This window comes from Gigantopelta aegis, chromosome 3 (assembly GCF_016097555.1).
Source record: "Gigantopelta aegis isolate Gae_Host chromosome 3, Gae_host_genome, whole genome shotgun sequence".
Lineage (NCBI taxonomy): Eukaryota > Metazoa > Mollusca > Gastropoda > Neomphalida > Peltospiridae > Gigantopelta > Gigantopelta aegis.
The window spans coordinates 83,967,126-83,992,183 of NC_054701.1; the positions used below are offsets into that span (position 1 = coordinate 83,967,126).

At 32.6% G+C, this 25,058-nt stretch overlaps 2 protein-coding genes across 4 annotated transcripts in view; one reads left to right on the forward strand and one right to left on the reverse strand.

Moving 5' to 3' along the window:
• LOC121369197 (glycolipid transfer protein-like) overlaps positions 1-18,115 on the reverse strand; it is a 28,431-nt gene extending 10,316 nt beyond the window's left edge. Inside the window, exons 1-5 of the mRNA XM_041494115.1 lie at positions 17,980-18,115; positions 13,711-13,769; positions 11,951-12,072; positions 10,472-10,619; positions 9,015-9,092 (exon numbers count right to left, since the gene is read on the reverse strand). Coding sequence (XP_041350049.1) covers positions 9,015-9,092; positions 10,472-10,619; positions 11,951-12,072; positions 13,711-13,769; positions 17,980-18,115 — 543 coding nt within the window. The remainder of the gene's footprint in view (positions 1-9,014; positions 9,093-10,471; positions 10,620-11,950; positions 12,073-13,710; positions 13,770-17,979) is intronic.
• A 408-nt stretch (positions 18,116-18,523) lies between these two features.
• The window catches only part of LOC121369198 (protein CFAP20DC-like), a 30,940-nt gene continuing 24,405 nt past the window's right edge, over positions 18,524-25,058 (forward strand). For 2 of the 3 annotated variants that reach the window (XM_041494116.1, XM_041494118.1), the window contains exons 1-6: positions 18,524-18,635; positions 21,062-21,118; positions 21,628-21,711; positions 22,427-22,520; positions 23,360-23,432; positions 24,700-24,814. In XM_041494116.1, the coding sequence (XP_041350050.1) occupies positions 21,098-21,118; positions 21,628-21,711; positions 22,427-22,520; positions 23,360-23,432; positions 24,700-24,814 (387 nt within the window). In that variant the 5' untranslated portion in view covers positions 18,524-18,635; positions 21,062-21,097. Of the gene's footprint in view, positions 18,636-21,061; positions 21,119-21,627; positions 21,712-22,426; positions 22,521-23,359; positions 23,433-24,699; positions 24,815-25,058 lie in introns of those variants that run through there. The other variant, XM_041494119.1, reaches the window with a different exon arrangement.

Genomic DNA, 25,058 nt, shown 5'->3' on the forward strand with positions numbered 1-25,058 from the left:
CATTGATATAATTTCAGAATTTATTGGATGCTGGCTATCAATTAAAGTTAAATATACACAAATTCTAAACTTATTACGCATTGATATAATTTCAGAATTTATTGGCCGCTGGCTATCAATCAAAGTTAAATATACACAAATTATAAACTTATTACGCATTGATATAATTTCAGAATTTATTGGCCACTGGCTATCAATCAAAGTTAAATATACACAAATTCTAAACTTATTACGCATTGATATAATTTCAGAATTTATTGGCCACTTGCTATCAATCAAAGTTAAATATACACAAATTCTAAACTTATTACCAATTAATATAATTTCAGAATTTATTGGCCACTGGCTATCAATTAAAGTTAAATATACACAAATTCTAAACTTATTACACATTTATTACACATTGATATAATTTCAGAATTTATTGGATGCTGGCTATCAATTAAAGTTAAATATACACAAATTCTAAACTTATTACGCATTGATATAATTTCAGAATTTATTGGCCACTGGCTATCAATCAAAGTTAAATATACACAAATTATAAACTTATTACGCATTGATATAATTTCAGAATTTATTGGACGCTGGCTATCAATTAAAGTTAAATATACACAAATTCTAAACTTATTACACATTGATATAATTTCAGAATTTATTGGCCGCTGGCTATCAATCAAAGTTAAATATACACAAATTCTAAACTTATTACACATTTATTACACATTGATATAATTTCAGAATTTATTGGCCACTGGCTATCAATCAAAGTTAAATATACACAAATTATAAACTTATTACGCATTGATATAATTTCAGAATTTATTGGCCACTTGCTATCAATCAAAGTTAAATATACACAAATTCTAAACTTATTACGCATTGATATAATTTCAGAATTTATTGGACACTGGCTATCAATTAAAGTTAAATATACACAAATTCTAAACTTATTACCAAATAATATAATTTCAGAATTTATTGGCCACTCTCAATCAAAGTTAAATATACACAAATTCTAAACTTATTACACATTTATTACACATTGATATAATTTCAGAATTTATTGGATGCTGGCTATCAATTAAAGTTAAATATACACAAATTCTAAACTTATTACGCATTGATATAATTTCAGAATTTATTGGCCACTGGCTATCAATCAAAGTTAAATATACACAAATTATAAACTTATTACGCATTGATATAATTTCAGAATTTATTGGACGCTGGCTATCAATTAAAGTTAAATATACACAAATTCTAAACTTATTACACATTGATATAATTTCAGAATTTATTGGCCGCTGGCTATCAATCAAAGTTAAATATACACAAATTCTAAACTTATTACGCATTGATATAATTTCAGAATTTATTGGACGCTGGCTATCAATTAAAGTTAAATATACACAAATTCTAAACTTATTACACATTTATTACACATTGATATAATTTCAGAATTTATTGGATGCTGGCTATCAATTAAAGTTAAATATACACAAATCTAAACTTATTACGCATTGATATAATTTCAGAATTTATTAGCCACTCGCTATCAATCAAAGTTAAATAAACACAAATTCTAAACTTATTACGCATTGATATAATTTCAGAATTTATTGGACGCTGGCTATCAATCAAAGTTAAATATACACAAATTCTAAACTTATTACGCATTGATATAATTTCAGAATTTATTGGCCACTCACTATCAATTAAAGTTAAATATACACAAATTCTAAACTTATTACGCATTGATATAATTTCAGAATTTATTGGACGCTGGCTATCAATTAAAGTTAAATATACACAAATTCTAAACTTATTACGCATTGATATAATTTCAGAATTTATTGGCCACTCGCTATCAATCAAAGTTAAATATACACAAATTCTAAACTTATTACGCATTGATATAATTTCAGAATTTATTGGACACTGGCTATCAATTAAAGTTAAATATACACAAATTCTAAACTTATTACCAAATAATATAATTTCAGAATTTATTGGCCACTCGCAATCAAAGTTAAATATACACAAATTCTAAACTTATTACACATTTATTACACATTGATATAATTTCAGAATTTATTGGATGCTGGCTATCAATTAAAGTTAAATATACACAAATTCTAAACTTATTACGCATTGATATAATTTCAGAATTTATTGGCCACTGGCTATCAATCAAAGTTAAATATACACAAATTATAAACTTATTACGCATTGATATAATTTCAGAATTTATTGGATGCTGGCTATCAATTAAAGTTAAATATACACAAATTCTAAACTTATTACACATTGATATAATTTCAGAATTTATTGGCCGCTGGCTATCAATCAAAGTTAAATATACACAAATTCTAAACTTATTACAGATTCATATAATTTCAGAATTTATTGGACGCTGGCTATCAATCAAAGTTAAATATACACAAATTCTAAACTTATTACACATTTATTACACATTGATATAATTTCAGAATTTATTGGCCACTGGCTATCAATCAAAGTTAAATATACACAAATTATAAACTTATTACGCATTGATATAATTTCAGAATTTATTGGACGCTGGCTATCAATTAAAGTTAAATATACACAAATTCTAAACTTATTACACATTGATATAATTTCAGAATTTATTGGCCGCTGGCTATCAATCAAAGTTAAATATACACAAATTCTAAACTTATTACAGATTCATATAATTTCAGAATTTATTGGCCACTCGCAATCAAAGTTAAATATACACAAATTCTAAACTTATTACACATTTATTACACATTGATATAATTTCAGAATTTATTGGATGCTGGCTATCAATTAAAGTTAAATATACACAAATTCTAAACTTATTACGCATTGATATAATTTCAGAATTTATTGGCCACTGGCTATCAATCAAAGTTAAATATACACAAATTATAAACTTATTACGCATTGATATAATTTCAGAATTTATTGGACGCTGGCTATCAATTAAAGTTAAATATACACAAATTCTAAACTTATTACACATTGATATAATTTCAGAATTTATTGGCCACTGGCTATCAATCAAAGTTAAATATACACAAATTCTAAACTTATTACGCATTGATATAATTTCAGAATTTATTGGACGCTGGCTATCAATTAAAGTTAAATATACACAAATTCTAAACTTATTACACATTTATTACACATTGATATAATTTCAGAATTTATTGGATGCTGGCTATCAATTAAAGTTAAATATACACAAATCTAAACTTATTACGCATTGATATAATTTCAGAATTTATTGGCCACTCGCTATCAATCAAAGTTAAATAAACACAAATTCTAAACTTATTACGCATTGATATAATTTCAGAATTTATTGGACGCTGGCTATCAATCAAAGTTAAATATACACAAATTCTAAACTTATTACGCATTGATATAATTTCAGAATTTATTGGCCACTCACTATCAATTAAAGTTAAATATACACAAATTCTAAACTTATTACGCATTGATATAATTTCAGAATTTATTGGACGCTGGCTATCAATTAAAGTTAAATATACACAAATTCTAAACTTATTACGCATTGATATAATTTCAGAATTTATTGGCCACTCGCTATCAATCAAAGTTAAATATACACAAATTCTAAACTTATTACGCATTGATATAATTTCAGAATTTATTGGACACTGGCTATCAATTAAAGTTAAATATACACAAATTCTAAACTTATTACCAAATTCTAAACTTATTACCAAATATATAATTTCAGAATTTATTGGCCACTCGCAATCAAAGTTAAATATACACAAATTCTAAACTTATTACACATTTATTACACATTGATATAATTTCAGAATTTATTGGATGCTGGCTATCAATTAAAGTTAAATATACACAAATTCTAAACTTATTACGCATTGATATAATTTCAGAATTTATTGGCCACTGGCTATCAATCAAAGTTAAATATACACAAATTATAAACTTATTACGCATTGATATAATTTCAGAATTTATTGGATGCTGGCTATCAATTAAAGTTAAATATACACAAATTCTAAACTTATTACACATTGATATAATTTCAGAATTTATTGGCCGCTGGCTATCAATCAAAGTTAAATATACACAAATTCTAAACTTATTACGCATTGATATAATTTCAGAATTTATTGGCCACTCGCTATCAATCAAAGTTAAATATACACAAATTCTAAACTTATTACACATTTATTACACATTGATATAATTTCAGAATTTATTGGCCACTGGCTATCAATCAAAGTTAAATATACACAAATTATAAACTTATTACGCATTGATATAATTTCAGAATTTATTGGACGCTGGCTATCAATTAAAGTTAAATATACACAAATTCTAAACTTATTACACATTGATATAATTTCAGAATTTATTGGCCGCTGGCTATCAATCAAAGTTAAATATACACAAATTCTAAACTTATTACAGATTCATATAATTTCAGAATTTATTGGCCACTCGCAATCAAAGTTAAATATACACAAATTCTAAACTTATTACACATTTATTACACATTGATATAATTTCAGAATTTATTGGATGCTGGCTATCAATTAAAGTTAAATATACACAAATTCTAAACTTATTACGCATTGATATAATTTCAGAATTTATTGGCCACTGGCTATCAATCAAAGTTAAATATACACAAATTATAAACTTATTATGCATTGATATAATTTCAGAATTTATTGGACGCTGGCTATCAATTAAAGTTAAATATACACAAATTCTAAACTTATTACACATTGATATAATTTCAGAATTTATTGGCCGCTGGCTATCAATCAAAGTTAAATATACACAAATTCTAAACTTATTACAGATTCATATAATTTCAGAATTTATTGGACGCTGGCTATCAATCAAAGTTAAATATACACAAATTCTAAACTTATTACACATTTATTACACATTGATATAATTTCAGAATTTATTGGCCACTGGCTATCAATCAAAGTTAATATACACAAATTATAAACTTATTACGCATTGATATAATTTCAGAATTTATTGGACGCTGGCTATCAATTAAAGTTAAATATACACAAATTCTAAACTTATTACACATTGATATAATTTCAGAATTTATTGGCCGCTGGCTATCAATCAAAGTTAAATATACACAAATTCTAAACTTATTACAGATTCATATAATTTCAGAATTTATTGGCCACTCGCAATCAAAGTTAAATATACACAAATTCTAAACTTATTACACATTTATTACACATTGATATAATTTCAGAATTTATTGGATGCTGGCTATCAATTAAAGTTAAATATACACAAATTCTAAACTTATTACGCATTGATATAATTTCAGAATTTATTGGCCACTGGCTATCAATCAAAGTTAAATATACACAAATTATAAACTTATTATGCATTGATATAATTTCAGAATTTATTGGACGCTGGCTATCAATTAAAGTTAAATATACACAAATTCTAAACTTATTACACATTGATATAATTTCAGAATTTATTGGCCGCTGGCTATCAATCAAAGTTAAATATACACAAATTCTAAACTTATTACAGATTCATATAATTTCAGAATTTATTGGACGCTGGCTATCAATCAAAGTTAAATATACACAAATTCTAAACTTATTACACATTTATTACACATTGATATAATTTCAGAATTTATTGGCCACTGGCTATCAATCAAAGTTAAATATACACAAATTATAAACTTATTACGCATTGATATAATTTCAGAATTTATTGGACGCTGGCTATCAATTAAAGTTAAATATACACAAATTCTAAACTTATTACACATTGATATAATTTCAGAATTTATTGGCCGCTGGCTATCAATCAAAGTTAAATATACACAAATTCTAAACTTATTACACATTTATTACACATTGATATAATCTCAGAATTTATTGGCCGCTGGCTATCAATCAAAGTTAAATATACACAAATTCTAAACCTATTACACATTGATATAATTTCATAATTTATTGGCCACTCGCTATCAATCAAAGTTAAATATACACAAATTCTAAACTTATTACACATTGATATAATTTCAGAATTTATTGGCCACTCGCTATCAATCAAAGTTAAATAAACACAAATTCTAAACTTATTACGCATTGATATAATTTCAGAATTTATTGGACGCTGGCTATCAATTAAAGTTAAATATACACAAATTCTAAACTTATTACGCATTGATATAATTTCAGAATTTATTGGCCACTGGCTATCAATCAAAGTTAAATATACACAAATTATAAACTTATTACGCATTGATATAATTTCAGAATTTATTGGACGCTGGCTATCAATTAAAGTTAAATATACACAAATTCTAAACTTATTACACATTGATATAATTTCAGAATTTATTGGCCGCTGGCTATCAATCAAAGTTAAATATACACAAATTCTAAACTTATTACACATTTATTACACATTGATATAATCTCAGAATTTATTGGCCGCTGGCTATCAATCAAAGTTAAATATACACAAATTCTAAACCTATTACACATTGATATAATTTCATAATTTATTGGCCACTCGCTATCAATCAAAGTTAAATATACACAAATTCTAAACTTATTACACATTGATATAATTTCAGAATTACACAGAGTAAACTGTGGTGACGAGTCAAATCCAGGAAAAATGAACCATAAAAATATAAAGTGAAATGTTATGGCCACACTATCAAACAGTTTATAGAACTGTAGTATACAAAAACATCATTAAACTACAGTGTGTACACAAGAAAACAACACAGCACCAAACTGTCAACAAAATCTATCACAAACAAAACCAATGGAAAATGAAAAACCTGTAGGCTTGAAAACATCACATAAAAACCATTAAATTAAATGTTTCCTTATTATGCAGTGCTCACTAAAATTTCTTCTTGAGGATTATTAGCTTTTAGAGAATTTTGTTTTGAAACAAATGTGTCTTATTCCAACATACTAGCTGAATGTAATATGGTAATGCAGACGACACCATGATGGTAGTTCTGTAACAAGAAATAATCAAATCACACATCAGACAAATACTCTACCTATTTATAGTCCATCCAATCCTCCTAAAAATGTTTTTGTAAATAATTTTAGTTCGGTTTGACATACGAAAAGTAAAAGTGTAAGGATCCCCAAGCACCAGTAACGACATGACAGTCACACGTCATTTTGTATTGAAAATCTCCTGCTACTTATACTGACAAATGATGCCTCAACTAAATCCAGCGTCTGATTTCGTTTTGTAAGTCACAAGTTTTCTCTTATTTAAGCACATTTACCAAACTGCTAAACTTTTTTGGCCAAGTATATAATACATACCATAGAAAGAAAAGAATGCTTACAGCATTATGGCTGCCATTTTGGGTTTATGGACTGGGATAGTCATGTTATATCCAAAACACTTTCACTCTTTTTTAATGTTAAACCAAACTGAAATTATTTACCCAAAAAAATATTTTTGTAAGAGGACGGGTCAGACTACAGCTGCATCTGACACCAGCCCTAGAGATTATCATGTATGTGTTGCATGGAAAAGAAAGGAATGTTTGTTTAACAAAACACTGGTAATTTTTTAATTACAGTGATGCGTCTAACTAGGATGTAGAAGAGGACACTTGTTGCTGTCACATATGCTATTCATGCAAAACAGCAGCAAGGTATCTTTCTATTGTCTTTCACGAGACAGGATAGCACATACCATGGACCAGTTGTGGAGCATTTGTTGGGACAGAGAAACAAATGGCTTCAGCAAGGTGGATTGATGCTGCAAACCATCACAACTCAATGGATGGCTCCACCCTAGAGCTACACACTGCCCCGTGATATACTGATGGCTCCACCCTAGAGCTACACACTGCCCTGTGATATACTGATGGCTCCACCTTAGAGCTATACACTGCCCCGTGATATACTGATGGCTCCACCCTTGAGCTACACACTGCCCTGTGATATACTTATGGCTCCACCATTGAGCTGTGATATACTGATGGCTCCACCCTAGAGCTACACACTGCCCTGTGATATACTGATGGCTCCACCCTAGAGCTACACACTGCCCTGTGATATACTGATGGCTCCACTCTTGAGCTACACATTGCCCTGTGATATACTGATGGCTCCACCCTAGAGCTACACACTGCCCTGTGATATACTTATGGCTCCACCACTGAGCTGTGATATACTGATGGCTCCACCCTAGAGCTACACACTGCCCTGTGATATACTGATGGCTCCACCCTTGAGCTACACACTGCCCTGCGATATACTGATGGCTCCACCCTAGAGCTACACACTGCCCTGCGATATACTGATGGCTCCACCCTTGAGCTACACACTGCCCTGTGATATACTGATGGCTCCACCCTTGAGCTACACACTGCCCTGTGATATACTGATGGCTCCACCCTCCTACACACTGCCCTGCGATATACTGATGGCTCCACCCTTGAGCTACACACTGCCCTGCGATATACTGATGGCTCCACCCTAGAGCTACACACTGCCCTGCGATATACTGATGGCTCCACCCTTGAGCTACACACTGCCCTGTGATATACTGATGGCTCCACCCTTGAGCTACACACTGCCCTGTGATATACTGATGGCTCCACCCTAGAGCTACACACTGCCCTGTGATATACTGATGGCTCCACCCTTGAGCTACACACTGCCCTGCGATATACTGATGGCTCCACCCTTGAGCTACACAATGCCCTGCGATATACTGATGGCTCCACCCTTGAGCTACACACTGCCCCGCGATATACTGATGGCTCCACCCTAGAGCTACACACTGTCCCACGATATACTGATGGCTCCACCCTAGAGCTACACACTGCCCCGTGATATACTGATGGCTCCACCCGTGAGCTCCACCCTGCCCCGTGATATACTGATGGCTTCACTCTCGAGCTACACCCTGCCCCGTGATAGACTGAAAACCCACACACTTACCTCTTCATCACTGGCTTCTTTGTCCATCTTTAGTTGATCTATGAATGTTGTTCGTGTTGGACAGGCTTTTGTAAGTTGCTGTTGAGATAAAACAACATTTTAAATTCTAGGACAAGAATTCCATGTAATTAAATGTCTTGCCTACCATAAACTGATTCAGTGTCACTGATGCAGGGTTTGACAAATTCACCAACCCTCGGTTCCAGCTAGTAAAATTTTGGTCTGGGCTAGTGGAAATTATCATCTGTATCACTAGTCTATAATACACAGGGCACTAGCCAAAGCTTCTGAGAGGGTTAATGACTTTCTCAAATGTTTGTTGAATGTATAGCTGCCTCCAGAGAAGTTCATCAAAATGCATTAGACAAATTAAAATCAAAATTACTTCTAAAAAACATTGACAAAAATAAAATAAAAATTTACACAAGCATTGAGAAGAACATTCATAGATGTAACTTTAAACCAAGTTTTATTGATGTAAGAATTACATTTTGTGATAAATGCAACAGATGACACCATCAGTGCTCAGGCTGAGTAGGACTCGTGACTAATGAAGAGCACTGCTAGAGTTTGAAAATAAAAAATTAACTTTCAAAAGTAACATGTCTCTTATTCTATTATATTATTATGGTAAAACAAATATTTTTAATGATAGATTTTGCCATTAAAATATAACACAAATGCTTATCTGTGCAGATGTTAGTGCCACCAGTGTACATGTTAATTTTCTTTGAAAGCAGGAGGTTGTTCTACTGAGCATATCGAGGTGTATAATTGTTCAAGTAAAAGTTACATTATGTTCAACAATACCACTAGAGCATATTGATTTATTAATCATTGGCAATAGGATACATTTTCCCATTACTATAGTATTATAGCAGCATAGGATCTTTTATATGCACTTTCCCACAGACAGGACAGCATATACCAGTCGTGGGGCACTGGTTGGAATAGGAAAAAACCTCAATCAGTCTACCGAGAAGAATGGATCCTATGACCCAATAATTGTAAGCATGGAATTTAGATTGCGACAGTAGCCATAAAAAATTAGCCCACTGAAAAAAACAAGAGTACTGGTGAGGTACATGATACGCCTGTCGAAAGTAGGTCGCAGAGACCTAATTATGGTAGCCAACACACTATCCATCCCATGCATGCAATGTTTGATGATCCTATATGAATTAATAAGGAAAATAGGGCTCAGATAAGGATTTTGTTTAACGTATTTTAATGTGTGAAAAGTAGGTTGCAGTGACTTAGTTATGGTGTGCAACACACCACTATCACACGCAATGTTTGATGATCCTATATGTGTGCAACACACCACTATCACATGCAATGTTTGATGATCCTATATGAATTGATAAGAAAGATATGTTCCGGAAATAAAAAGTTTATGGACAGACAACGCCATATATGATATGATATAGTAAGACAAGTATATAACTGGTATGTACCATAATGATTTGCCGTAACACCCATGAGTGGTGCTGCTTGAGATCTTTTTCATAGGCTTTCAGCAGATATTGTTGAATGTTTTCACTTCTATCCTGTTTTCCACCTTCTAAAACAAGCATCAGGAACTCTTGTATAAACGCCAAACCTCTGTGACAAAGAATCATATATAAAATATAATACAACTGATATGTTATTAAATACTTTACGTTTATATTACTGGTATACCAGAGTTGGATCATGTTACAAAAACAGCATTTGTTCCTGGGTCATTTAGTTTTTATATTGAAAATGCTGTTGTAGTAAATTTGTTATGAGTTATCTCCCTTGCCATAATGAATAAAGGAAAAATAGTTATTATAATATCGTAATTATAACAGATGACTGAACAGCATTTAATTAATGCATTGTAATTATCATCAAAAACAACAAAATGTGAAGCAGTACTTAATCAACAAACCTACATCGTAATGCATTCACTGTCATTCATTCACTCATTAAACTTAAGGTTGTCTATGGTACCTGCACATTTGCAAATCACAAAAAAAACTACAACAACAGAAGTCATAATTATTTCAGGTTAATCCTTTAACTGAATAACAAACGGCTTATATGCAAAAACAATACATGTCTGTAGATTTAGCAGACATCGGTTACTTGGACATTACGGTTACTCGAACATTATGGTTACTCGGGACATTACGTGACACTATCTGATTGTGATGAGGTCAAGGATGCCAAGTGGTTGCTAACTTTGTCAGAATCTTGAACAGTGGTAACTTATTCATTAGTGCAAGCATGACCATAGAATCAGAAGGGAAGTAACTCAGTATTATTAGTAATACTTTTATTACCTCAATCACAACTGATATTCAGTTAATTAATGATGTCAATTAATCAGAACTTCACAACAAAGACTATTAATATTTTTTCTCTAATTAACTTAATGACACTTGTAGAATTTGGAGCTAAAAGTCTATTAGTAGATTATTTTTATATCTTTTTGTATCTGAGCATTGATTTTTCAATATACATGTAGGTTCAATCATGATTCATGAATCAAAATCAGTGTGAGAGAAGATTAGCTAAAAATCTCCATTTCAGATCAAAGCTTCTTATATAGATATATATAGATATTTTTTTTTAATGACACCACTAGAGCACATTGATTTATTAATCATTGGCTATTGGATGTCAAATATTTGGTAATTTTGACATATAGCCGTAGACAGGAAACCCGCTACATTTTTTCATTACTAGCAAGGGATCTTTTATATGCACCATCTCACAGACAGGACGGCAAATACCATGGTCTTTGATATACCAGTCGTGGTGAACTGCCTGGAACGAGAAATAGCACAATGGGATAGCACTGGCGGGAATCGATCCCACACTGACAGCACATCTGGCAGGTGCTTTACCACTGGTCTACATCTCATATTTAAACCACTGATGAAAAATAAGGCCGGAGATTGTGTTACCTTTTAAGCCAAAGTGCCCCAACTTGACCATTTGTGGAACTTTTTGTTTCAAATTCTTCTTCTAAGATGGCATTAATTGTTGTGAACAATTCAGGGTTTGTCATGTATTTAGCATTCAGTTTCTGGAGTAACAACAAACAAAAAGAGAAAATATTATCATTACACCAAAACCTAAGGTAAACAGTATAAACACACAACATTTAATTTAATGACAAGTTATTTTCTGGGAATGTGCAAAAAAAACAACCCCACAGATATTTGTGTTACTCAGAAATGTTTTTTTTTTTTTTTTTTTTTTAACGATATTACTGAAGCACATTGATTAATTAATGATCAGCTATTGGATGGAATTTCAAACATTTGGTAATTCTGACTCGTAGTCATCAGAGGAAACCCGCTACATTTTTCCTAATGCAGCAAGGGATCTTTTATATGCACTTTCCCACAGGCAAGAAATAACATACCACGGCCTTTGACCAGTTGTGGTGCACTGGTTGGAATGAGAAAAAAAACAATCAGTTGAATGGATCCACTGAGGTGGTTTGATCCTGCGATGCAAGCACCTCAGGCGAACACTCAACCAACTGAGCAAAATCACGCACTTGTTACTCAGAAATACATGAATGTTTGAAATAATTTTATACATATATACATGTATATTTAACATCTGTATAAAACAGGGTTAAAGGGGATGTCCTGAGTTTGCAGCCATTATAAGTTGTTTTTAAATAATACTGTAACAGTATTATTAAAGATTAAAATTATGCATACATAATGTTTCTTGATTAGAATACCAGTGTCTGCATATTTATCTGTATGCTATAATGCTTGGAAAAGTTATTTTTCATTTTACTTCAAAATGTATATTTTTTTCATATCCATGAAATTATTGGGAGATAAAATCTGGCTTGGGCTACTACAAACATTAAGATGACAACAGACACAGTGTTATACAGACACTGATATTTTAAACAGGAAAATGTCTGTAATATGTAAAAAGGAAATATAACAATGAAAGCACACTCGGGGTAGTTCCTTTAAAGTCGTCATTTGCTACTGTTATAAAATGTTAAATAACTACCAAATCTGGCTATTATTCAGTTGTTGGGATAAAGAAATAGTGCGATTTAATATTACTGTGTGCAGTAAGTAGTAATCTACAGTGAAACCTCTTAAAACCGGATCCTCTGTAAACCGAAATTCCCTCAAAACCGGACGTTTTGTGCCGCCCCCTTTTAAATATATGTACAGAAGAGAACCTCTCTAAACCGGATACCTCTTAAAACCGGAAGTTTTACTTGTCACGAGGGTGTCTGGTTTAGAGAAGTTTCACTGTATTTAAAAAGTAGCACTCCAAGCAAACTGATGGTAGTTGGAAATTTCCCAGCCAATTTATGTACAATCACACATATACATGTACAGTGAAACCTCTCAAAACCGGACCCTCTGTAAACTGGAATTCCCTCAAAATCGGATGTTTTTCTGTACAGAAGAGAACCTTTCTAAACCGGACACCTCTTACATCCAGAATTTTTACTTGGTTCCTTGGGTGTCCAGTTTAGAGGAGTTTCACTGTATATATATATATATATATTTTTTTTTTTTTTTTTTTTTTTTTTTTTTTTTTTATTATGAACCTACAAAAATATATTAAAAACCTTTTGCCTAATTTTTGTTGGATATTAACTTTGTAAAATGATAATAAAAATCAAAGTACATGTTCAGGTAACTCGTATTACATGTACTACAGTTTAACTTACATCTATGTTTCCTTGAATGTCCTTCTTTATCATCAAGAACACTGTTGGACCAAGAATGTCTGAAAGTCAATAAATTAATTTTTTTATTTTCCAGAGATACATGTAGTCATATACGTAGTATAATTATACATATATAAAAATGATTAACATGTCAGGCCATAGGATTTCAAATTTCATGGGAAACACTGTTTCGGTTCCGTGCCTTGTGATCATGGGAACCAATTGGAAACTGTTATTATTATATATACATATATAATTTTCGGTGAATACCAGGTAGTGATACTCGATATAATAATCATGGGAAACAAAATTTTGGTTCCGTAATTTTACCGACATACTACCGGAAATGATAGTTTCCATGAAATCCAAATGCCTGCATGTAAACTGTATATATATGTATATTCTGTCCTAATCCTTAAATTTATAATCAATGAGAATTTCAGCATTTAGTTAGCTGATAAATTTTGCACACTACACTTCAGAGACCTTTACATTTTAGTTTCATTCATTATTTATCCTCCAATAAGTGTTTTCGAACAGTAAAGCAAATACTGTCAATAGTTTCATTCATTATTTATCCTCCAATAACAGCATTTTCGAACAGTTAATCAAATACTGTCAGTTTGTTTTAGTGAACACTGAATTAAAATGAAAACACATTTTCGTAACTGTTGATTAATATTTGGTCCATGAAATAAACTATTACTAGTAAACACTATTACTTATTATTACCACAATAATAATATTGATGGTTTTCCTGTGCAGAAGAGGATATACTGTAAGGAAAGTATGTTGTTTTTGAGCACCTGGGTCCTGTTCCATGAAGCAACCTTATCGTTAAGTTCACCTTAAATGTTACGTGTACACTTATGGTGATCTTAGTTCTAAGATCACTTTGTGGAATGAGGCCATGGACAGTTTTTACAAAATATATAAAAACCTTTTCCTGTCATGCCACTGGAATGTATAGTACATATGACAAATTATAATGTAATCATGTTCACTGTGTAACATATATACAGGGGAATTTTTTTTCAGTATTACGTCTCAACTTACAGAGATCGCTAGACAATTTTAAACATTAAACAGTAATTGCTAATAAATTTTCAGTTGACCAGAAATATCAGTAAGGTCGACGACAGTCACTTTTCGCACCCTTGTTTTGGCTTCGTACACGATAAATATAGCATATCCAATGGTAATTGTTTTATATGATATATTTGACAAAAGGTACTTTATATTTCTTTCATCTTTTAAAATTTAAACTTAATATTTTGTCCAGAATTATGAAAAATACAAAAATACCGACCTGTAAACAGGTTGTCTGCTTGTTATAGAAATTTGACAGGGGTCAAGATTAGTAGACCAGTTTTTATTTTAATGTGGCGAAGCATCAATTGTATAAAAAATATAACTAATTTTGAATTTGAATGATGTCAGTATTTCAATGACGTCACTTTGTATCTCCTTACAATAACCATAAATTAAGTGTATGACGTTTCCGTTTTAAGAATGCTGGAAAAATTCCAATGCAAAATTGCTATTGAATTTTTTTTGTTTAACATTACTAATGCACCAAAATGTATTTGAAGAAAATCTTGTGATTAAAAAATTGTACCTTTTATGAAATATGGATTTCAAGTGAAATTACGGTATGATATGCTATATTTATTGTGTACAAAGCCAAAACAAGGGTGTGAAAAGTGACTGTCATCAACCTTAATCAAGATTTTAAAAACAAAATCATTAAAAATGTTCCACAATATATTCAGTGGGCTACATTTCATAAAGAAAGCTTTGACCTATTTCCGGAATAACATAAACTTTAAGAATTATGAAAAAAAACAAATATTGACAGATGTGGTTGATCTCTATACCTACTGCCATACTTGTCTATTATCATGGTAACCAACCATGGTCTAAAATACTGTTGTACGTCTAAAGGAATCCGGGTTGTTTCGCCCTAAAACCGTTTCAAACTCTGCGTTATTTCGCCCTTAGTCCTATTCACCCAGGGTTTTTTCACCCTAAATCTCATTTGTACGAAGTCATTTCGCCCCCCCTCATACCCCCCCACCCCAAATAAATATATTTAATATTGTTTTGAAGTATTTTTTCCCTTCTGTTTATTCATTATTCATTACCAAATATTAGGTAATTTTCTGTCTTTGGATATTAATGCCTTATCAGCCGTTTACTTTCTGTCAACTGAAGCTAGGCGAAATCAACATACCACACTCGGCATTTGAACCTCAGCTGGGTATGTAGTATATTTAATAAGACACCACAGCCCATCAGTAGTATGCAGTGTGACTGTTCATAAATTAATTATTAATGTGAATACACTGTCTGTATATTATCTAAGGCCTGTATGTATTTCGTGTGTATTATGTATATGGCTTCAGTAAATGATATTGGAAATAAACTAAATTATATTATTTTTATCTGTAAATATAAACACTCAATATAGATCGCAATGTGTGACATCTAAAAATCAATGGATACACTCATGTCACCTTAGTCTGTGCGGCACAAAAGTCTGCGCACGTTAATTACGTACATTACGTCTTGAAACAAATGTTGGGGTATGTTTGTAAACAAACAACGTTAATTTAATTCATAAAACCGTTGTTAAAACAACACATCTTGATTTGAATATATGTATAAAACTGGTAGATAACAATTTGATTGAAAAAAAACCTCTGAATCAATGCACTAAAAGTATACTTTTGCCAGTCTCGATCAACATGTTTTTGTATCACCTGTCAACATGTGTCTGTCAACGCTGTAATGATCAACCTTGTATATATCAACTTACACACGTTTACAGGGAAGCTTCAATACATACCGTATTGTAATTTATGAATCCATAAATGAAATGAATGTTTTATTTTATCTGTTAACGTAAACATCCAAGAATACGTTGAATTTCCCTCCGAGTGACACAATGCAAAATGGCTGCACACAGATTTTGATTAGAACTGCACTTACAGCATGGCCTATTTTAGCTATAGTCTGTTTCAAAATTATCATTGATTGTCCTATATGTCTAACGAACACTATTTGTGCTCATTTACAGTTAATAACAGACAACTTTTGTTGAATAATGATCAAACGTTTTCACATTGGCTTTTTTATATTGTCATTTTGTGTTGTCCAAACTAAGGAGCATGTAACACCATTTATATTCATCTCATTTGCATAATCTAAATGTTTCTGAAACAGACTATAACAGGAAGTGTTTGTTGTTTAGAACTTATAAAAAGTCGGATTCATTATTTGTTTGCTATTTCTGTAAACATCAGTGACAGAAGTGGTTGTTTTAATGTTAGCTGCGCAAACGTATGTGCCGTCATGCAGGCTAGTAAATACAGGGGGGTCCCACTAAAAATGCGCTCATTACTGGAGTTTAAAAACATTAAAGTTAAAATAACTTTCAGTAGTAACACTATTATTGTTCAATTGTACTGTGGCGGTGAAACAAATATTTTTAAAGAAAGATTTTAAGTTAAAAATATAACACAGACTTGGTTGGAGGTACGAATCAACCCTGCTCAAAAATACTCGGGTGAACTAGTAATAAGCCTTCATAATAATGACGAAACGACCCCGTTACCATCTAAATATTTGTATAACTTTTCATTTGGACAATATATAGATATTGTGCTGAAGGATTTTATGACACTTTAAAAGCAGTGTATGTGGTGTAAGGGCCCTATGGGCAACCTAGGGAGACACCACAGCATCGTAAAGGTCTAAAATTAACGAGCTACTCTCGATTCACTAATATCAAAACCTATATTAGCTCGGCCATTTACCTTTCGACCGACCATTCAAAATTGCACCAAATTCCCTCAATCAAAATTGCGCACCCTTTTCTCTTTGGCATTTAACTGCTCCATTCAAATTCCATAGCACCACCACCACCCCCACCCGCCTGCTACCGATTTGATCGGGCTGCTGGTGCTCCCTTGCACCTGCCAGTGCAGGCGGTCCCTCCTCTCCCCACCTTCCTTGTCATGGACGGAGGAGCCGGCTCTTGTGCCCACGACAGGCGTGCGCTACAACAGCTTGTTGTGAATGTGCACGTAAAACCCTATGACACGACATATCATGACATGTGTGGATCCCAATAATAATTTGAGTTACGATGTCGCGCTGGATTCTTGTCTTAATTTCATACGTGTCATTGTCACCATAAAAAACCCCTCATACTTTTTAAACATTAAATTAAAGATCAGATAAGCGCATATTCAGTATGAATTTTACCAAAGAGTGGTGGTATTAAACTTGCAGCAGTAAGAAAAGGGGCAGTTTCAAGACTGCCATCTGGTAGCAACTGTTTATACTGAGACGCAGGTTCTCCAAAATATGTCCGTTTCCCAGTTTGATATTTCAACGCCATGTTTGGTTGGTTGGTTGGTTTTAAATTCCGCCGCTAATGTCTATAACCATTTATTTCTAATATTTGTTCAACTTCGGCTTACATTAAATGTCTTTGTACATGTAGAATTGTTAAAAACTATTTATTCAAAGATTATTTCTCAACATCTCTAAATGTATGAAAAATACAATCTACTAAGTGTGAAATATGCTCAAAATTAAATGTCAATAATAATATATGTAATTAATAAATATATGAACAAAATGTAACGAAACATCTAGCTGTGTATAAATTCAAGTCTAAAAATAAAAACGCACATGCACGCGCACGCACGCACATATACACATTTTAATAGAATATCTTAAAAAGAGGAGGAAACTTTACCAAAGACAAAAGCGGAAATGTTTTTTGATTGGTTATATAAAGTTTGTAGCAACAAATATGGCCGTTTTAGGAATGAAGTACTAAATACATTGTAAATTTATACGATATAAATGTGCAAAACAATTGTTTTGCCTGATATGTATGAATAGAAACAAATGTAGGTACTATTGCAATGTTATTACCTGTAATTGAGTTAAAGAGTTCTTCTAAAATTTTACTTGAGTCATATTTAGTGCTTGTCAATTGAGCTGTTTCGGTGTTTGTCAAACGGCTGTCAATGTCATTGCATTAAATGACAAGAAAAGGGTGTAGCAAGTTAAGACATTAAATGAAAAAATAATATTAGGTAAAACATAAAAGCAAGCAGAATTTCAGCTACATTTGCTCAAAGTTTCAGAATAAAATACTGGTAGGCCTACATGAAATATATTTTGCCAATTATATTGGCAGCGAAAACCGTGTGTAATTTTTTTTCTCTCCAGAAGTGACCATTTTTTTTCATGTCCAATGAGCAAATTGTTAAATTCCACTTAAAAGAAATGTACAATTATTTTTAACAAGTTAACAATATATCCACACATCATGCAAGGTTTCAGCTTCATTTGGATTTCCTTTAATTGAGATTTGATTGACTGGACCATGGGCACAATCATGTGATGTTACGTCATAATATAGGGCTACACACAAAGCTACAGATTTAACTAAAATATTGTTGTAATACGGTGCTGTCGGGTTTCTTCCTGTAGTGTGTATAATACTGTATATTGGTGATTAATACATAAATGTATACCATACTAGTACTTTAATTATGTGAAATATTTGTTAACAATGAACTACAACCTCGCCAGGAACAAAATTTGAAGAGTGATTAAATTAATGTTTGAGAAAAGTAGTCAGCTGTATCTACTTAAAGCAGGGAACCATGAAAAAATAGGTGATGGTGGCACAGGCAGTAACCACAGAAAATTATTTGCTACTAATAATTAATGACTATTATACTGTCATATGTGGCCATGTAGGATAAAAAAAAAAGTTGACCAGGGATGAGGCATAATACTCCCCTTGTTGAGCACAATCCTGTAATATGCGAACCTAAGTATTTATTAGTGGCTTAAATATAAGTTAAAAGTACATTTTGATGATATCAAATTGTATATAGTAGTCCACTTGCAAAAACACAGATATTTGGAATCTTTGAGCACAATAAATCATATTAATGGAAAGCAGACCTAATGACCATTCCTTCCTTGAATCTGAAAGCAAATCATAGTACTAGATGATAAATTCATAATTTTTATTTTTCACTGCATTCATCATGATGTATCATCACATGATGTACATATACTGAGTCAAATTAAAAACTTCACAAATGTTTCATCTTGGCTACTTAGCAAATATGACAGAAGAACGTGTTAAATACGGTATTTTTTTTATTGTATGGCATCCAAAGGAAGAATAGGAATAAACGTTGAGTCAAAAATCTGTTCGATGCACCCACAGCATTCGTCAAAACCACAAACAGTCAAAATGGTAATTCACAAGCAGGATCGTCTGATGAAATCTCAGGTTCAGTAGCATGTATGCCCTCCGTGTGTACCCACAACTGTAAGGCAATGCCGCCTCATTGACTACCTGATGCATGTAAAGACTGCATTAGGGATAGGGCATCATTGTTCCACCAATGAGGCATCAAGTTCCTGCAAAGTCTGTGGAGAGTTCCTGTGAGTGCGCAGGCATCTTCCCAGCACATCCCAGATGTGCTCGATGGCATTTTGCCCACAGTTGACGTTTACGTCAATGAAATTGGGTCAAAATGTGTCTAACATATGGGCACCGTGCATGGAGGAGAGTGGTTCGCAGCCGATTTCGGATCATTTGTGTGGACACCTGATGTCTGAAACGTTCATTACTGGTTGCTGTAGCTGTCATGAAAAGGTTGCGGAGGTGACATAACACAATATGACGGTCATCTGCCTATGATGTCATATGTGGTCTACCCGGTCAGGGGCGATCAGCTGTGGTGCCGGTTTGTTGTAAGTACTCGTGTCCACAGATCATAAATTGCCCGTCAACTACAACCCAACGCCCTTGCAATGTCAGCTACTGACATTCCCGCGTGCAACATGTCGACGGTACGTTCACGCTGCACATTTGTGAGGTGTGGCATCGAAACAGGTCGTAATCAATATCGTTTTAATGTGTTTTTTCGTTGTGTTAGACTACTGTGAGCAAGTAACAATGAAAATAAGTGTGCTATTATCGTCACATGACCAGTGGCATGTGCAAAACCACTTTTGCTTCAATGGTGCTATGCACGTGCAATGGATCGGGTCACGTGGGCTGTGATGGGCTTCAAATGGAGTGTAGACATTGCCATTACAATATTTATTCCTGAAAAATACCTGCTTTCAAGACGCATTGACTTTATTCAACTTTTAGATTGTGAAGTTTTTAATTTGACTCCGTGTATATAGCAATAGAAATGATATACTATATGTACATCAGTCAGTTTATAAAAAAAATTCCATTTTTATATAATATTGTTTATTAATATATGCATGTATGTTATGCATTTGTTTGCAGGTCATATAAATCTGGATCCTGTGGAAATAGTTGAAGATGTTCAAGAATGAATTTCAGGTACATGTAGCTTATAGGTTCTTGAACTTAAATATATATATATTGTTTAATTCACTTGCAATTAGAAAATTCAGTTGCCCAACTTTAACCACTGATAAAATAAAAACCATAAATAAAAATAAATAATTTTGTATTTCAAATATTTTTTAAAACCCATTAAATCTACTGGTACATGTAGTTAATTGTTGGATTTTAAGGGGTTTTTTGTGTGTGATCTGCACTAGCTAAGCATGACTAAACATGAATAAAGTTATTATTTTTATTTTTGGCTATGTAACTATAATGTAATTATACACCAAAATGTGAATGACTAGTGGAATACTCAAGTCAACTATGTAGCTCGCTAAATAAAGTACTTTTTGGAACCAATTCAAATTAAATATACCGGTATATATTTTCAGGTCATATGTTTTGGGACCATTTTGTACTATTTAAACCAATTAATTAACTCTTTAGTTTTCATATGTAGAGTTGTACACGTCTGTATATTTGAATTATTATTTTGACAGGGTGGGCCTTATTTTGAGGTGTTTAGTACCCAAGGCAAGGATTCTACTGCAGGGTGGAAAATGCCATCATCCGGATGTAAGAAGGTAATGACATCTTATGTAATAGTTTCATCATAAATATGTCTTGTGAGTAAAATATGTCCCAAAAAATAAGTAAAAGTTGTATTCTTTATTTAAGTAAATAAGGGCACAATCTCTAGTGGAAGGGGTACAGTATCTTGTGTACAAGCCATATTTTTAACCTTACATGTAATTATACAGAGCGGGACCCAAACAAAATTACATTTCCATCCTCAAGTGGAGAAGAGGGCCTGCCCCCCCTCCTACCCCCCCCAACCCCGTTTCTGACTGGGCTGAAATATATTTGTCTAAAATAAATTTGTCATGTATACATTAAAACTTCACTGTTGAGTATTGTGCTTTCAGTAAATAAATTAACATTTAGCAGTAATTTGTTGATGAAGCAAATGGTCAACAACGAAGGAGCTTCCCAAATTCTAATTTATTTCTTTTCTGAAGTGACAGCATAATTGAACTGACAGTAGGCCAAATGACGTGTGATGCAGGGAGCACACACTAAGTAGGGGTCCAGCCAGTTTCTACAAGCATGGACAGTGGGCTAATGTTATTAATTACAACTAAAAAAAATAACAAATTGGATGGTGTCAGTCCTTGGCTTTTGTGTTTTAAATATATTATTTATTATTTTTAGTTTTCAGAAATGCCATATGTACATTTACCTGTATATATATATATATATTTGCGTGTAGGTACATGTACATGTATTTCTACATTTCAGGTTTATGACAAGGAAGTTAAGGGCTATATTTATGTTCTGGAGGGAACATCAGCTACAACTAAAATTCACTTACCAAAAGATAGCAGAACATCTTGTGAGTATTCTGTTTCGGATTTTTGACTTAAACTCAGGCCAGGCAGAGCTGATATTGGAATGAATTGTGGTTTAACCAAAGTCATGCTTTTCAGCAAAACAAAGCTTAGTGTTTAAAACTTTCAGAAATATACAACTTTTTTTTCTTCAGATTATTTAGCTTTACATCACCCCTGCCCCTCCTACCCTCCCCACAAACCCTCCGCCCCCCCCCCCCAAAAAAACACCACCAACAAACAAACCCCCCCCCCACACACACACACACACAAAAAAAAACGCCATTAAAATTGAAAAATGAAATACTTTGGTTGAAAACAATGGACATGCATGTAACCAGTTGTAATTGTAAGTTCTTGTGTCACTGTATGATACAATATTTTAAACACCTGAAAAGCCACTGAAAAGTATTTTTGAACAACACCTCAGCACATTTTTAAACTACATGTATGGCTATTTGATATTTAACATGTGGATACAATTTATTTCAATACGTGGTTAAGAAAGAAATTGAAGGAAACCCATTGCTGCCACATAGGCTACTCCTATCTAAAAAGCAATTGGGAATTTTTCATATGCAGGACAGGACAGTACATACCATAACTTTGGGTGTGTCAGTCTTGCAGCATTGGTTGGGATATGGAAAGACCTAAATCTGTCAGTGGCGATCGATCTTGCGACCCATCACACCACAGGTCAGTGCTCTCCCAATGAGCTACACATATACATCCATCACTGATTAAACAATGTGCTAAGGTGTCGCTAAATAAGACATTCCTTTCTTTTAGAATCAATCACTGAAAGGGTTTAATGTTGTAATCAATGCATTGTTGGTAATTTCAGGTACATTAGTACAGCACTTCCTTATTCTCCAGATCAACATTTTCATTGGAAAAGAGTTTTCAGTTGAACTGGGGTAAGATATAAAATAACATAATTTTTATTGCCAAAGAGACGGGATAGACACACATGGTCTCAAGGCAAAATTTTAACATTAAATTGATAATGTATACAAGATAAAAGTGTTAATGTTTTGTCCTATTCGTGACTAAACTGATAAAATTATCACAGGACCCCTGTTTTTTGTTACCTCCCATTGATTCTTTATTGTAACAGGGTTTTTGTGAATGAAAAAAAAAGATAAAACTGTTAACTAACAGTTATGGCTGTCACACTGTCAGACAATTATTTTTAAGATAGGATTTTCTTATTTCGTGTATATGCTGATAGAAAGAAATAAGGGAACAGTAAATATAGTAACATCAAATATTGACTGTAACCCTCATCCGTAGGATTGAGAAGTTCACATGTTATTCATGTTGACATTCAATGCCACTGTACTAACATTCAGTCCCACATCACATAGATCAGTGTTTTACAGAGATACATTACTCTAATGTGATAGTGAAGTCAATTTGGTTTCAAATACCACATGTTCCCTTGTTTCTTTCCATCAGTATTTAATTATAGAATTCTAATTGAAGGAAGGAAATGGTTTATTTAATGACGCACTCAGTACATTTTATTTACGGGAGGAAACCTGCTGTTGCCACTTCATGGACTACTCTTTTTGATTAGCAACAAGGGATCTTTTATATGCACCATTCCACAGACAGGATAGCACATACAATGGCCTTTGATGTACTAGTCGTGGTGCACTTGGCTAGAGTAAGAAATAGCCCAATGGGCCCATTGACGGGGATTGATCCCAAACCGACTGTGCATCAAGCGAGTGCTTTAACACAGGGCTACGTCTCACCCGAATTCTAATTGAGATCACTGTTTTTTAAACACTTTAGTTATTAAAATTAATAAATTCATCATACAGTCATAATTTTTTTACACTAATTTTATATTTCAAAGTAGAGTATTATGTACATGTACCAGTATTTATTTATCTAGTTCTTGTCCATATTTTACAGTCTTCAAAATTTTATATGAATATTTTGGTGAGTTTTTTGGGTGGGGTGGGGCTAGACTTTTTCTTGAGCATGGTTTAGATGAGTGATGTGCAAAAGGTTAGAAGATGAAAGAGTTTGTTGGAGAGTCATTACAAACATTTTAATTCTACAAATCTTCATCTACATGTAATAGAGATCACATTTAACATGTTTTCTTCAATATAGTATGGTTTGCTATTTGACTAGGTTACTGTTTTTAAAACTGTTGTTGGATCGTTTCAGAGTGAGTGATTTGGGGAATAACAAAAGGAGAATTCTGCTGTCTACCTCACAGAAAGAAATGAATATCACTCCACTCCACGCTAAAATTCCACTCACTGTTGTGCGCAGAAACTTGGTAAACATATTTAAACTAATCATTATCCTTTTAAGCTTGTAGATTAATACATGTCAAATTTTTGTAAGCATCTGCAAAAATGTTTGAAAAGAAAATCTGAATCTGTACGGATTAGAATTATAGAAATTTTGAAATGGCTTTTAAAAGTAAAATTTAGCTGTCACATAGTTAAACAATAACAGTTACTGTAAAACTGAATAATCACAGTAGGTGTAAGTGCAGGAATTCAATTGCTGCATTTTAT